The following is a 14699-nucleotide window of genomic DNA, read 5'->3' as shown; positions in this document are numbered from 1 at the left end:
GCCCACGGCCGCACCGCGCGCGGGATGCGGCGCTCACAGAACCGCGGACCGGTGGGGCTGGACAAGCCCCGAGACAGTGGAGGCCAACCTGTGAGCCAACACCACCCTGTCAGCCAAACCATGGCACTGAATGCCACATCCAATCTTTCCCCCAGGGACAGTGACAGCTCCCTGGGCCGCCCGTTCCAATGTCTAATCACCCTTTCCATGAAGAAATTCTTCCTGATGTCCAACCGAAAGCTCCCCTGGTGCAGCTTAAGGTTATGTCCTTTCACTTGTTACCTGGGAGAAGAGCACAACTCCACCTGGCTGCACCCTCTTAGCAGGGAGCTGTAGAGCGCAAAATGGTCACCCCTGGATGTTCCCTTCTCCAGGTTGAACAAGCCCAGCTCCCTCAGCCCTGCCTCATCACACGTGGATCCAGAGTCCTCCCCAGCTCTGCTGCCCTTCTCTGGTCCCACAAGGCAGGGCTGTGAGAGAGGAAGGTCAGCACTGCTCCCGCTGCCACCTCCACCTTGCACAACCACAGACCAACAAACTTTGTCTCGATAAAGCACAGGGAAAGTGAGATTTTCTAAGCAACCCAGCCTACAGTAAAACACCACTTTGAGCAATATGTTCTGCTACAGCATTACAAAAAAAGCTAAGCGCTTCAAACCACATAGTAAATTTTCCATACTAACTTCTGGCACAAAAAAAAAAAAAAAAAAAGAAAGAAAAATAAAGAACTAATTGTAGAAGTATCCAGGCATTTCCATCTTGACATCATCAGTATTTAAACATAATAACTAAGAGCAACTGTTGAAAAACCACTGAAAACTCCCATGTAGACCTTTTCCTATTGTCTGTTAACACTGACTACACCATTCATGCTCACAGGTATTTCTGACCATTAGCAAAGGCTGAGGAGAAGCTGCAGAGAGCTGCCCACACACCCTGTTAGCCCAACAGAGCCGTTCTTCTTTAGGTAACAGAAGTGAAAACAATCTGCAGGGCCCTGATGGAGCAGATTCAAAGCCACAACAGCCTGAGCCTGGCTGCTGCCCTCACACCAGCCCAACACCACCCCCGTGTTTTAGCAAAAGGCTCCAGAAGTGTCTGAACTACAAGCTCAGTCATAGCTTGGTCAGTTAACTGAAATAACAGACAGATGCTCAAGTGAAGAATTCAATGTATATTTATTATTCACAGTTAATTACTATCTACCAAATGCTGCTGCAGAGTTAAAGGATTAAGTACATAGGCCTTTTTTTTATTTAAACACAGAAAATTTTTTTAATATATATACACACACAAGACATATGTCTGCAAGGCTGCATGATATACACCAATTCCAAAATAAGGAAACAATCAAATGGTCCAGGTGTAGAATGCCATAGATTCCTTTTCCAATCACTTTACAAAGTGGGAAGAAAACGAGTGACAGCTAGCAAGGAGAGGGGGAAAAGTAATACTCTACAGGGTAGCTCTCTCTTTCATTTGCTGGAAAATCAAAGTGTAAGGCAGAGTTCATCTCAGGAGTAAAACTTTTGTAACACTACAAAAAAAGGCACCCTCCAACAAAAGATTGCCCGTGCTGAGGCAGGGCAGGAGGAGATCTCCGCTGCAGGTTGGGGTGTGTTGGTGGGGTGAAGGGATCCAGCCAAGCGGCCACCAAGGGAAAAACAACGCAACTGAAGATTGGCACAGAGAGCGCTGCGGGCTGATTGCTTTCCTTCTGTCCAATTTAATGTCACACTGCTCTGGTGAGGAGCAAAGGGCCACCAGAAATGCCCTGGGGTGCAGGGTGGGGAGAACAGTCACACACAGCCTGCTGTGAATGGGAGCGGGCAGGGAGCTACTTCAACAGAACACTGACCTGAGGAGGGAGGAGAGACTGGAGAACAGGGATGCCAACTCCACTTCTCAAGAGCAACACGACTGCAAATACTGCCTATCCAGGCCGAGGAGACAGGCTGGTCACATGCATCACGTAGAAACATTCACTAAGAGCGTAAAGTTTTTTTTCAAGCACTATTTCTTGAGGTTTCTCTGCATTATGAAGTTTTCCACCAAAGGAATGTACATTTTGTAGGACATCTCAGGGCTATTATTTCTCAAATTCCCCCCTTAACCCTCCCTCCCCAAAATATTCTTCCTCATTTTCCCTCATCAGAACTTTCCCCTTTCTCTTACTTCTTTTGAGGCTCCTGGTTGCAGCTCTCCGCCTCTGAGCAGCCTAAGTTGCCACTTGAATGCCTTGATTTTATTTTCCTTGGAATAAGGGAAGTTGAACAGTAAGACAAATCTGAAGATTAAAGCTCCATCTCTGTTTGTAGATTTTTCTCAAGTGTCCATTGATAAAACCACCCTCCTTTGCCCCCTTCCCCCATAGTATTTATTTACACATAGGCAGAAAAAAAATCCTCTGAAAAGCTCTGGACTGTCCTTTTAACTTAAAAAATAATAAAAAAGAAAATAAGGGGAAGGCACTATGGAAAAAATTACAGAATGTGCTCAACCGTACACCTTTAAGAAAAAACAAAAAAGCTGTCAGCACAGCATTAATAGACTTCAGTTGTACGTTGGAGTTTCTCAAAGCAGCTCTGTGACTCAAAAGTAAAAAAGAGAACAAAAAGCCACACAACTCTTCTCCCTTCCTCTGTTTGGAAGCTGCTGAGCTTCAGAAGAAAGTGCCAAAGGAGAAGAGACAATAAAAATTAGATTAACACCTCATCTTTCCCAGGCAAGAAATGCTGAATGTTGAAGGCAAAAGCAGAAACTGATGATTTTTGTTTTTTTTTAAAGGCAGGACTGTGGATTTGGTTCTTCTCTCATGTCCCTTCATGTCAAATGAAGACCGTTTGCAGAGAGAGAAAATACCAGCAGAGTTTCTCCCTTTTCCTTTAACTGCATTGGCTAGGACTTTATATGGCATTAAAAATTCATGCACTGATGGACAGAGGAGGAAGGGGAAACAAGAGGAGTTGTGGTGGTGAGACCTTAAGTGACCTTAAAACACTCATTCGCAACAAGAGTGAATAAAAGGGGATAACCCAGGAGCAGCTGAGGAAATTTGTTATTTTCTTTTTTTCTCTCTCTCTCTCCTTTTTTTATTTTCCTTTTTTTTTTCCTTTAAGATAAGTTTTGGTGTGTAAGTTGAACTCTTCCCCCTGCCCCTGAAGTTCCGTTCTGAGGGAAGGAGGATCACCTCACGGTGACAGGTGACTCTGGTTTTACCGCCGTGTGATTTTTAGGTCACTGGCTGCAGTTAGGCTCTGTATGTGTATTTACTGTTTCTCTGGTTTCCTTAAATAATCTCTAATATTTCTCTCTAGATGTTCCGGTTCACTGGGGTCACGTAGTTGCGTGGGAACATGCCCGTCTGTCCGCGGCACGCTCCCTTCCACCAGTTGGGGTCAGAATTGTCAAGGACTTGGATAAAGTCTCCGCGATGGAAGCCCAGCTCTCCTTCCTCTTGGGGATCAAAATCAAACAGGGCCTGAACGTATGTTGGTTGCTGAAAGGGGAACAAGAAACACACACAGTGAGAATCACCCACAGCACTCCAGGCACATGCTCCTGCATGCAGAAGCTGTCTTACACTGAAGATTAACAATAAACATTTGGGCTACTCCCTTTCCCTGCAAGCCAGCTCCCAACAGCTGCAACAAGGTGCTAAAACAGTAATGGACAGGCTATAGAACACCTCAGAAAAAGGTCAAGTTTCTGAGTTGAAACACAGCAGATGATTCTGATGTTTTTCTAGTATTTTTCACTCTTCGTGGCCTATTGTAAATCTGTGTTCTATAGCAATACAGTAATATTGCTGTTTACTTGTCCTGTTTTCATAATTGACAGCACAAATATTATTGATCTACACAAAGTTCCCCCTAAAAACTGGATGTTGACATTTTACACATTTTCCTTAACTCTTCTGTCACAGAACATTTTGCCTGGTCAGCAAGTCTTCCTTTCTGATGGAAAAGCTAACAGTTCATTTAAAATACATTTGCAGTCTTAAAATCGTGAGGCCAGGAAGTTCTCTTCATGCTTGTCCTTTTCAGCCAGCTGTTTTCTCACCCTCTGTTTATCCCTGACCTGATGGTGCAGAGCCAAGTGTTAAGTTCAGACAGACTGTGACAAAGTTGCCAGTGGCACCTGGACAACTGCACAAATGCCACACCCTTGTCTTCAGGCTAGAAGCAGAATGCTGTACAAGGAAGCAAAACGATCTACCCAGAACTGACAAAACATGCAGTTACATGAAATACAACACTCTGATTGACCTGGGAAATGGAACAAACTAAAGAGCTGGATATACACAAGCTGCCCTGCTGGCACTTCACAAGACTTTCTGGATTCTCTTCACACTGGCTAGATCCAAACCAGAGATGCTCCATATGCTGTAACCACCTCTTCAGGAGAGCTCAGTATCAAGCCTCACTGAGGGCTGCGCTTTGGCTATGATCAGGTATAAATCAGAACAGAATCACAGAATTCTTTAGGTTGTAGAGGACCTCCTAAGATCAGCAAATCCAACTATTAACCCAGCACTTCCCTACCCTTTCTAACTGTGCCCTGTAACAGGAGCAAATCCATTTTTAAGTCACAGGAATCAAATTATCTTCCTGCAGCAGAATCTATAAGCATTAAAACAAGTCAAACATTCAAGCAGCAACAATAATTTTGCCTCAACTCCAGGGAAAGCAGGAATGCAGGTAGGCTTTGCACAAGAATGCAGCTTATTTACCAGTAAAATTTTGACTGCAGGATCTTCACTTTCACAAGTAAAAAAATCAGCTTCTTTCTTACTCTAAAATGGAATCCCACTTCAGACTGTGGTTGCAATTGCCTGACCAGGGCATTCTATAGGGACACTTCTCTTACCTGTGGCACCTGCTCAATGTCCCGGAGAAATATTTGCTGGTTCCTGGAGACAGATGTGGATCTGTGATAATCTACCAGCTCGTTCAAAGAATTGAACTTCACCACCCAAAGGAAATACTTGCCAGCCCCATCTCTAAGCACCTTGAAGTGCTGCACATCATTTCCAAACCTGTGTGGAAAGAATGAAGAACACAAAAGAGCACATTATTTGCCATGGGGAACTCCTTCTGGGATCATCAGCACAGTTTGGAACAAGAAGGTCCTTCAGGGCACAGTGAAAACTGTCAATGACATTGTTAACACAGCTACAATCCCACAACAGGAATCACACGTATTTCTTGATGTATGTTACATATGCCATCACCTGTGCTGATGAAGATGATGCAGAGTCCCACAGACAAATGCCAGGGACTTTGCAAGGTCACAGCAACACAGCTGCACCCTGGTGCTTTCCACTTCACATCCTCAAACGCAGAATTGCCAGATAAACAGCACAAACACTTTGGTTTAGGCTCTTCACACCCAGCAGTTTCACAACTGACTCGAGCCACTCTCAGTCTGTGCTACTCTTGCCATGGTCCTCTGCTTCTCACAGCCCCAGTCCCTCCCTCCCACAGCACCACTTCCTACGTGCAAGAATGCAACAAATAACCACCAGTTCCATTACAGGCAAATTCTTGGGAAAACACTGTCACAGGGAGGGCAGAATTGGTTCCTCTGGCAACCAGAATGGACTTGTGCAAAAGGCTCTCTTATGAAACAAAAGGACCTCTCTGTTCTTTAAAAAAACACCCCAAAATAAAACGTAACAGACAAAACCCCCTCAAATCCCAAAGTGTTCAAAGATGATGCTGCACACATAAACCAGCAACTTCAATTCTGTGTTAACAGACAAATTCTGTGTTTTTTCCGACAAATGATGGCATTCACCTGAAGCTACATTTCCAATGGTTTTACTCTGAATAAAGAGAAACTCTGGAGAGGTCCACTGGGATTTTCCAGATGAATGGCACATTGGTAATTTTACTTCAGCCTAAAACACTGAAAACAGAAGACAACTGTTCCCATTTGGCATGCATGGCTCCTATACATGAGTGGGGAAAGCAGACACTGCCTTGAAACAAACCCTGGGTGCTGCCTCTGCTCTGCCTTCCTCAACCTCTGAGCTTCTCACCATTCCAAATCTTACAGATCACTGTTTAGGAAAAGGACTTTCCTAAATTATACACACAGGAAAAACCACCCAACTGAGATATTACCACCAGATGGCAACACCAGGCTGAACAGGCAGGCCCAGCTATGCCATTGTAACTTTCTGTTTCTTAAAGGAATGCACTTTCTGCAATTGAAGCTTCCATTCATATCTAATATTCCAGCCTGGATGACTCTATCCTAGACAGAAACATAAACATCTCTAAAATCAGTGGCTTTAATCCAGTTTGCTGGCATGACTCAGTGCTGCTGTACAGAAGGACAAAAATTTGGTTACAAACCAAAGATGACCAGAAAAAAAGAAACAAATCTTGTTGAGACGGATCACTGACAGCCACAGAAAACAGAGCCAGCTGGAATTGCACATGAATAATAAAAATGTTGTAAGAATTCTAAGAAATTATTTATGGTAGAAAAGGGGAAGATTGCAGAAAATAATTAAAAAACCAAAAAAGCCAAAATCAACCTGCTGAGGACAGATTCCCTCCCATCCCCATCCTACATTAAATTACTTCACATATCTTTTCAAGTTTCTAATAGCCCTAATTGCGTGACTTCAGATCAGAGAATCACAGAATTGCTTGTGTTGGGAATCAGGACCACCTCATTCCAACCCTCCTCTCATGGGCAGGGATACCTTCCACTAGACCAGGTTGCTCCAAAGCCCTGTCCAATGTGGCACTTAACATTTCCAGGAATGGGGCAGGCACAGATTCTATAGGCAACCTGTGCCACAGCCTCACCACCCTCAAAGAGAAGAACTTCTTCCTAAGCCATGTGGAATATACTTGTGAGAGTTCAAATGGACCTCTGGTTTCACAGCTCCATGTGCAGTGCTAGTTGCTAGTCAGTGGGAATATTACCAAAGCATGTGCCAAGCAGAAAAAAATATACCTGCAAATGTACAACACAGAGGGAAGATGAAGTAATAACTTGCACTGCAGAGGAGGAATGAAGAAGGATGGGAAGTTGTCCACATTGGGTGCTTTGTGGCTGTAAGAGGGAGGAATGGGATCCACAGAGAGGCCACCAGACACTGCCTGGGCCTGTGTGAGCCACGTGCCACCAGGTCAGTCCTGTGGGCTCACTGAAAACCAGAGCAAAGATGTTTGTTCTATTAGAGAGGGAATAAATGTCACTAGAACAGGAATGCTATAGGGCATCTGTGAGGTTATTCCTGCTCCTCAGGGCTGACAATCACCTGCCCTTTACTCACCAGTCCAAAGGAGCAGCAGATGCCTGATTAGCACACAATTGCTCCTGGGCATGACTTACTTGACTGAGAGGGAGAAGTCCCCAGGAGCACTCTCACTCTCCCTGATGAGGAAGGCACCATCGTGTCTCTGTTTGCCCAACATTTCTTCAGCCTTCGCTCGGGGAATCTTTCCAAAAAACCACCTGTGTGGGGAGGAAAAGCAAACAATAGGAAAAGTTAAGAATTTTAATCCATTCATGGAATAGCCAGAAACACCACAGCTCCGGAAACAAAATCTTGTCTACGCACTGCCCCATCCTGCACATGTGGAAAGTGCATTTTGTATCTAAATTTCTTGTCTCTTTCAGATCAGGTGCTAAGACACATCTAGTGCAGCAGAGAGAATCAGTATCTTCATCCAGCAGCTGTTTGCTCCTGCAGCCCAGAGTCCAATCTCTGAGCCCTACCAGAGTCCTATGGTCCAAGACAAGTATCATCTGTCAGAAAGCTGAGGCAGGTGCCAGGACTGCACTTACAGACCAAGTGAGAAAAGTTCCTTCAAGGTCTCTCTGCTCCACTGCAGAGCAGTGCTGAGCTAGGCATGGATTCTGTTCCAGAAAAGATGCTGATGACACTAGTTTCAGGAGCCTCTTTTCTTGCTTTCTCCCACAGGCAGGACAATCCAGCAGCTTTCACAGGAGAGTCACATGATGGAGCAGCCTCATGGAAACCACATCCAAAATTCTCACCAGCCACAGGCTGACCATGACACCAAGGCTGAACCTACCTCAGGCCACCAGATCATCAGCACCGACCAACAGACTGGTCACAGGATCCTTGCCCCCATTTACATTTGCATTTTCTAGACTAATCCAAGATTAAAGGCAAAGAAGGGATAAGTGGTAGGTCACATGGCATGAGAAAAGCAGAAGCATCTTCACAGCTAAAAAGCAGAGCTTTCAGCTCTGAGGAACAGATCACACAGGACAGCAGCACTTATCACACCCACACCCACGCAGATGACTGACCTTAGAGGAGAGCATTGCATAACAAGAGCTCCACTCACACAGCCCACTGTCTGCAGTGAAGGTTTTGCTGCAGCAACAAGGCAGGAGTTGCAGAATCCTTGAAACAGTCATTCTTAAGAAAAGCTGGAGCTCTTGTGACGTCAAGAAGTCACCAGATCTCTGTAAGGGGAAACTACCTCTAGAGCTGAAGGACTGATTACTTGGTTACCAAACATACTCCACTTGCTTGAAACTCTTGCTGTGTTTTTATCCCCTGGAATAAAAAGCTTCCTCCCTCAACCATCCTATTCCCAGTGGTTAAGAATTTCATGGTATTTTGTACATTCTGGGTGGCTTAGCACCTGTGCTGCTTCTTGGTACTTGAGGTGAGGTGGTGGCAGACTACCACAGGAGACCCATCTGCCCCTCACTGCACACTGCTGCCCACAAAAATCAACCAGGAGAAACTATTAAGTGAAACTCCTTCAGAAATCAAAGGTAGTATTTAATTTCCTGGGCTTTTGGCACTGCTGTCAGAAAGAAAAAGAAGTCCTGAATTTTCTCTCTGCCAAATGCTGCTTGAAGCAAGCTTTTTATTATGATTTTAGATATCTCACCATATTTCTTATTTACAAAGTGTCTTAATCCTGTTTGGTTCTCAAATAATTCTCAATTACTCATGCAACAGTTTCATCTTAAACACAAACAAAAAACAACTCCACTTTTCTCTATAAAGTAAGAAGAAAAGCCTGAAAGAGCTTAATAGAATCCTTCCTGAAGCCTCCACAGTTCACCTGTTTTCCCCCTAAATTTTACTGAATCACTACAAAGTAGAAGTGTACTATTCTTTTAAATGAAATAACACTTCCAAAGTGACAATGGCAAACTATGAAAGTTTTCTGCTGCTAGCTGCTTCTAAGGCACTTTGAACAGAAAGACTAAAAATCTTTCACAATTCTTAAGCTTCCTTGCAGTTTTGTAGCTTTACTACCACATTAGCCAGGGTAAAAGAACCTGAATTAAATGAACAGAAAACTCCTGAGATGAAACAAAGTTATTCTGCAGGACTACTGTCTACTTAAGAACACAGTTGTACAGCAGCAGAATTGTTGTGCATATATATTTGCTACAGAATGTCTGAAAAAATTAACAAACACCACAGCATGTCAAAAATCACTTGTGGAGAATTAGGCAAAGTGACAATGACATTCCCACAACTTTTCTTCTGAAGGGTAAGCCTGATAAGGCTTGACTCCAACAAGCTCTGTAACGCAGGTGAAACTCATCCTGCCAGCACTGCAGAAGCAAAGCAGGCAATCCTGCTGATGCTGCACAGCCAGAGGGAGCTGCACTGATTGTACAGCACAGGTTCTCATCGCTTCCAGCCTCCCCTCCATCGGCACTTTGGCAATTCCTTCGGCTTCACTTCTCACAATCATCTCACTTGGCCGAGTTCCTCCACAGAAATTACAATGCTGCAAAGTGAGACTTCAGCAATATCCCCAGGACAAGCTGATAACAAACACAAAGACCTGAGATAGCCTGGATCAGATCCATGCTGTGTTTCATAAACAGCAAAGTCTTCCCCTGCCCCCTTCCAGAGCAAGGTGCTGCTGTGCCTTCACCGTAACTTCCCTGCCCAGAGCTTCCTGTAGCTCTTCTCTGTCCTGCCTAACTCTGCTCAGTCTTTGCTTTGTTAATTGAGGTGGTAATTCAGATTAACCCTTCAGGTTAATCCCTAGGTAAATCTGGTCACCAAAAAGTGCCGCATTTTCCTTTCAGCTTCATTTGCTGGGAGTTACAAAGTGATCTGCAAGATTTGCAAAATAAAAGTAAGGAGAAACATGGCATTTAATACCAGCTGTGCAGTTCGGAAGATTTAAGTTTTGGATCCTAGGACAGAATTTAAAGCCATATTCAGTTGCTTTCTTTCCAAAACCTCTTGAAAACAATTTGATGATACTCTGAGTAAAGGAACATTCTCTTTCTCACTGCTCAGCTGCCTGCAGTTTGCTTTTTGTATGACCTGTATGACTAGAGAGGTCTGCACTACAGCTAAGCCAACATTATGCTATAAAAACTTTTGCATCATTTCCTAGGGTTGTTAAAATGCAGTAGTTAAGACTCCCAGCATTGCTGACACATGACACTGCTTCCATCCAGATGCCATCAGCAGTTTAAAACATCTTCAGATAAAATCAAATTAACTATGCTTAAAAACCACTACCAAATTCGCCCACTTGCAGGCTCAAATATTAATTCCCTTTTGATGCAAAAAAAAGTGAAAAACTGACAGCTCTATTCCTCTAAAACAAAACTCCATGGAGGATCAAAGAATACACTGATCATCATAGGAGACATCATGGCAAGATAACTCAAATGCCTGGAAAATTGTCATGAGGAGGTACAAGCATCAAATCAATATGAGAGACATTGCAATGTGGATTTGTGATCCTCAGTGGACTGGTACAATCAGGGTAAACCAGACATGTTACTACAGAAAACAAGGCTTTAAAAATTTTCAGAATTTTCTTGTGTGTCCTTGCTTCACTTCCCACTTGGCTGCCCTAAAGTAAGACACTTCTTCCTTCTTGGGGCCAGGCCCTCAGAAGCTTCCTTCTGCTATTTCAAAAGGGCCTTTAGAAAAATAATTCTTGATTGCATTTAACTGCAATATCTTCATTATATAATGACAGTCAACACTTACATTAATCATCAGTTTTTGTGAGCAAATGAAACGCTACAGCTTCTTGTAAAACCCCTGATTACAGGTTTTGCTTCTCCCTCCTAAACCTCCCTTTGAATCTGTTACCCAGAGCTTGCTGTTCTTGTTCAGATTTTGCAGGATTCTCAAAGGCTGGAGAACCAAAGTTTAGCAGAAGACAGCAGAAACACATGAACTGACACAAAGAAAATACCCAATCATGAAATGCTACAGTTTTCATAGGCTGGGTTCATTACACCTAGGGGGAAAGGTTTGAAGTAGTTACTCAAACACAGCTCTTTGGAGCAGCAGTTCAAGGCAACAATACTTGTGTAACAGCACTTTGAAGTCAGCCTGTTTTGTGAGGAAGGTGTTGGACCAGATGACTGTTACAGGTCCTGTCCAACCTTAACAATTCTGTGATTCTACACTCAGGATGTGACAGACATACTACAAGTTCAGCTCCAAATACCTTTCACCTTTTGCAGAGCTGTGAATGCCAGGATTTTTACTCTTAGCTGCTCTGTAAGTAAAATTGAGAATCATCACAAGAACACAGACACTTTTCCTGGGGCAGTGGTAGTACAAACTCACTACTTAAGGATTTTCTGCTGGTTTATGGCTGCTAACTCCAAGATTGCTCTGTCTGACCGTAAAAACCACCAGAGCAAGCCCCAGAAAAGCCTCCCAAAACACCCTGCCATGCAGCTACTGTGAGAGGAGTTAAAGCAAACACTAAAGTCAGAGACACACAACTCACCACTTATCCTTTATCTGTCTGTACATTTGAGTGGATGAGGTAAAATTTTAGCAGAAAACCATCCTTCTGTTTGTGAGGATGCCCAGAGTAAGACCAAGAGAGCCCATTCCAAAAGCTCTACTTACGGATGGGGTTTCATTTCTATGTAGTTCTTGGGAATGAAGCCGTCTTTTCCATTGAGTTCTGCCTTGTACCAATTCTGATCGCATTCTTCATTCAAAACCTGAAGGAAGGGAGCAAACAAAAATTAAGCTTGAGATACATTCAAGATACAAGCAAGACTGATGAAGGTACCAGGTTAATTCTTCCCATTTGTATTGAGCAGTTTTTACATTAATAAAGTTAAGCACATTCAAACAGCAAATGTAGATGAACAAAGTTCCTTCTTTTTATTTTTGAAGGGGATACTTTTCTTGCTGTAATTTTGAACGTGAATGAAAGATCAGGAGTCACAAGAGAGGAGCCACATAAAAAGATAGTTTTAAAAAGCACAAATTGATATTTCAAAGCATACTTGCTCTAAAAACTTCGATGCTTTATTTTTCATTGAATTTCTGTCAACTGGTACGCTGCAATAGGCAAGTCTGGTGCACTGACTGAAAGCAGTGCCTCCAATATTGTATTATGTTCTGTAAATAAGACCATGCTATTGTTTGAAACTACCTCTCCTCAAGATGACTTTGTGTTTGTCAACACAAAAAAAAGCCTCAAGTCACAAAAGTATCACATGATTAGCATTGCCTCAATGCAGAAAGATGAGGAAATGCAAAGAGAAAGAAACACGAATGCAGATCCAGAGATCACATACTACACACACAGAGTTATGGTGAAGATGTCCAACAAACCCTCAAACTAACTCTTTTGCTATGCCATTACATTTCTTTATTTCAAGGGTGGTGAGAGGAAATAAAAAAAAAAAAGAAAAAGTAAAACCAGACAAAAATTTGCAAGTGCATGTCTCATTCTTACAGCTGACTGGAATGCATTAGAAAATTAAACTCTAAAGATCAGTGCTTGCTGCCTTTCAAAACTGTGACATACCAACACCCTAGATCTGCCTCACTGCTGACTGCTATGTATAACAAAAACCTCAAAACCTACTGAAATGAAATATGGCAAATGAAAGAGAACAAAATGTGAGCTTCCTCAGCAAATTACAGGGGCTAATAGTCACTTGGATGTTCCTCACTCCCAAGGGAAGAGGCTGATGGGATGTACATTCCCCAAGTGCCAGCACTTCCACTGGAGAGCTAGCACAGCAGCAGGGCCACATCTGCAGAACTTAGGTGAGCAAAGACAACCATCTTTAAGGCAAATTTGTGGATATTTTCAGCTGAAGAGGCTTTAACACTTAAAAGATCCCAAGTACTTATATGTGAATGAAACATTCAAGCTGTCTTTAGTGCAGTTACTACTTTGGGCTTCCATGCATTTATGTACAAGCACTGCTCCAGCATGCACAGCAGAGTTCAGTCTTTTAGCTGGCATCATCTGAGCACAGGTCATGAGCAGTTCAAGCATGGCTCTGTTACAGCTCTGAGGTGAGAGCTCACACATGGAGAGCTGCCCTGGATCAGCTGATGTCTGCTGGTCTGCCTTGGAGCTGTGGGACAGCAACCTGAGCAGGGACTGATTCCTCAGCATGAAATACAGGGAGAGACACCAGCAGGAGTTCTGGAAGACTGAACAGGGACGACAGAGATCAAAAATAGGTGTGTAAAAGTGAATTGTGCAGAGACCAGGGAGGGCATGAGCTGAAGCCCAGATCTGTAACTCAGTCATGTAAAGATGTCAGCACATAGCTTCCAAGAATCAGTCATTTGGGGCTGTTCTGTACTTCAAGCTGCCTTCGCTAGAGTCCAGCACAACAGAACACAACTCAAACACAACATATTTTAATATGATTTCTAATAAACCAAATCTTACACAATGGTGTGCATTCCTTTATCAGAGATATCTCCCATGAGCTTTGATAAGCTCATGTGCTAAAGACTCATTTCATCACCATCAGAGAACAGTTAAGGGATCTGGCAGTCTGTTCTTTTTCCAGAAAGGATGGGTAAATTGTAGTTTCACCTGAAGGACAGTGCCACAGTTTTGGGGATTCGGCCGCAGGTATTAAAAAGTTATCATTAATTCTAACGCCCAAATGTAAAGTATTTTAATGAGTTTTATCTTGCTCTGAAGATATGCTAATAGATTTGGAGGAGCCAAATCACATCGGGCTTGGGGTACTCATTAATGCCTGGCCTGAAGCCAAACGCCAGCGAGGGAGCAGTGCTGAGGGATGCATTAAAGCTTTGTGACCAGAATAAAAACCAGCTGATTAAAGGCAGGGTAAGGTAACTGCCTACATATCTGCACTTCCAACCTGTTCACGGGACTTCTGCTGTAGTGATGAGCCCTCCACAGGTCCCCATGAGCGGCTGTGTTTGCTCCCAAGACCTTTTCCTGCCTCACACCCCCAGGCTGACGCTATCTTCGCAGCCCGTTGTCCTTTCTAGGATCACTTTAACGAGCTGTCACAGCTCCATCCACACCCTGGCAGGCAGCCAGGGATCCCTGCCCTGTGTTACAGACCGGAGAGCTCATGCACAGACACTCACCCTGTAAACACCCCTGGGTTCCTCTTTCTGGCTCTTCCAGAGAGAACAGAACACACAGTTTGCTCTCCAAAGCTCCATGTTCCCGTACCATTTCAGCAGGAGTCATCTCCACAACACAGATCCGCAAAACCATTTCTTCTGACAGTGTCAGACACCCCTGGAGCTGCCCCCAACGCTTAGCCAAGCAAAATTGATTTGTACTGAAGTGCCTTAAATTCAGGACAACTTTGCAGTCATAGGCACAAGGCTGGAATTCTGGTAGTTCTCATGAAGTTATGGAGCTATTATCATGAAAACTGCAGAACAGTCCTGTAAAAATTCAGCTTTCAAAAAAAATTATGCCACT

At 43.5% G+C, this 14699-nt stretch overlaps 1 protein-coding gene across 2 annotated transcripts in view; it reads right to left on the bottom strand.

Moving 5' to 3' along the window:
* Positions 1 to 1159: 1159 nt before the first annotated feature.
* GRB2 (growth factor receptor bound protein 2) overlaps positions 1160 to 14699 on the bottom strand; it is a 55333-nt gene continuing 41793 nt past the window's right edge. For both annotated transcript variants that reach the window (XM_071452555.1, XM_071452554.1), the window contains exons 3-6: positions 11873 to 11970; positions 7357 to 7479; positions 4870 to 5038; positions 1160 to 3499 (exon numbers count right to left, since the gene is read on the bottom strand). In XM_071452555.1, the coding sequence (XP_071308656.1) occupies positions 3314 to 3499; positions 4870 to 5038; positions 7357 to 7479; positions 11873 to 11970 (576 nt within the window). In that variant the 3' untranslated portion in view covers positions 1160 to 3313. The remainder of the gene's footprint in view (positions 3500 to 4869; positions 5039 to 7356; positions 7480 to 11872; positions 11971 to 14699) is intronic.

This window comes from Agelaius tricolor, unplaced genomic scaffold (genome assembly GCF_023055355.1).
Source record: "Agelaius tricolor isolate 1412-34295 unplaced genomic scaffold, bAgeTri1.0.p SCAF_35, whole genome shotgun sequence".
NCBI classification, from domain to species: domain Eukaryota; kingdom Metazoa; phylum Chordata; class Aves; order Passeriformes; family Icteridae; genus Agelaius; species Agelaius tricolor.
This window is presented reverse-complemented; position numbering and strand designations above follow the sequence as displayed.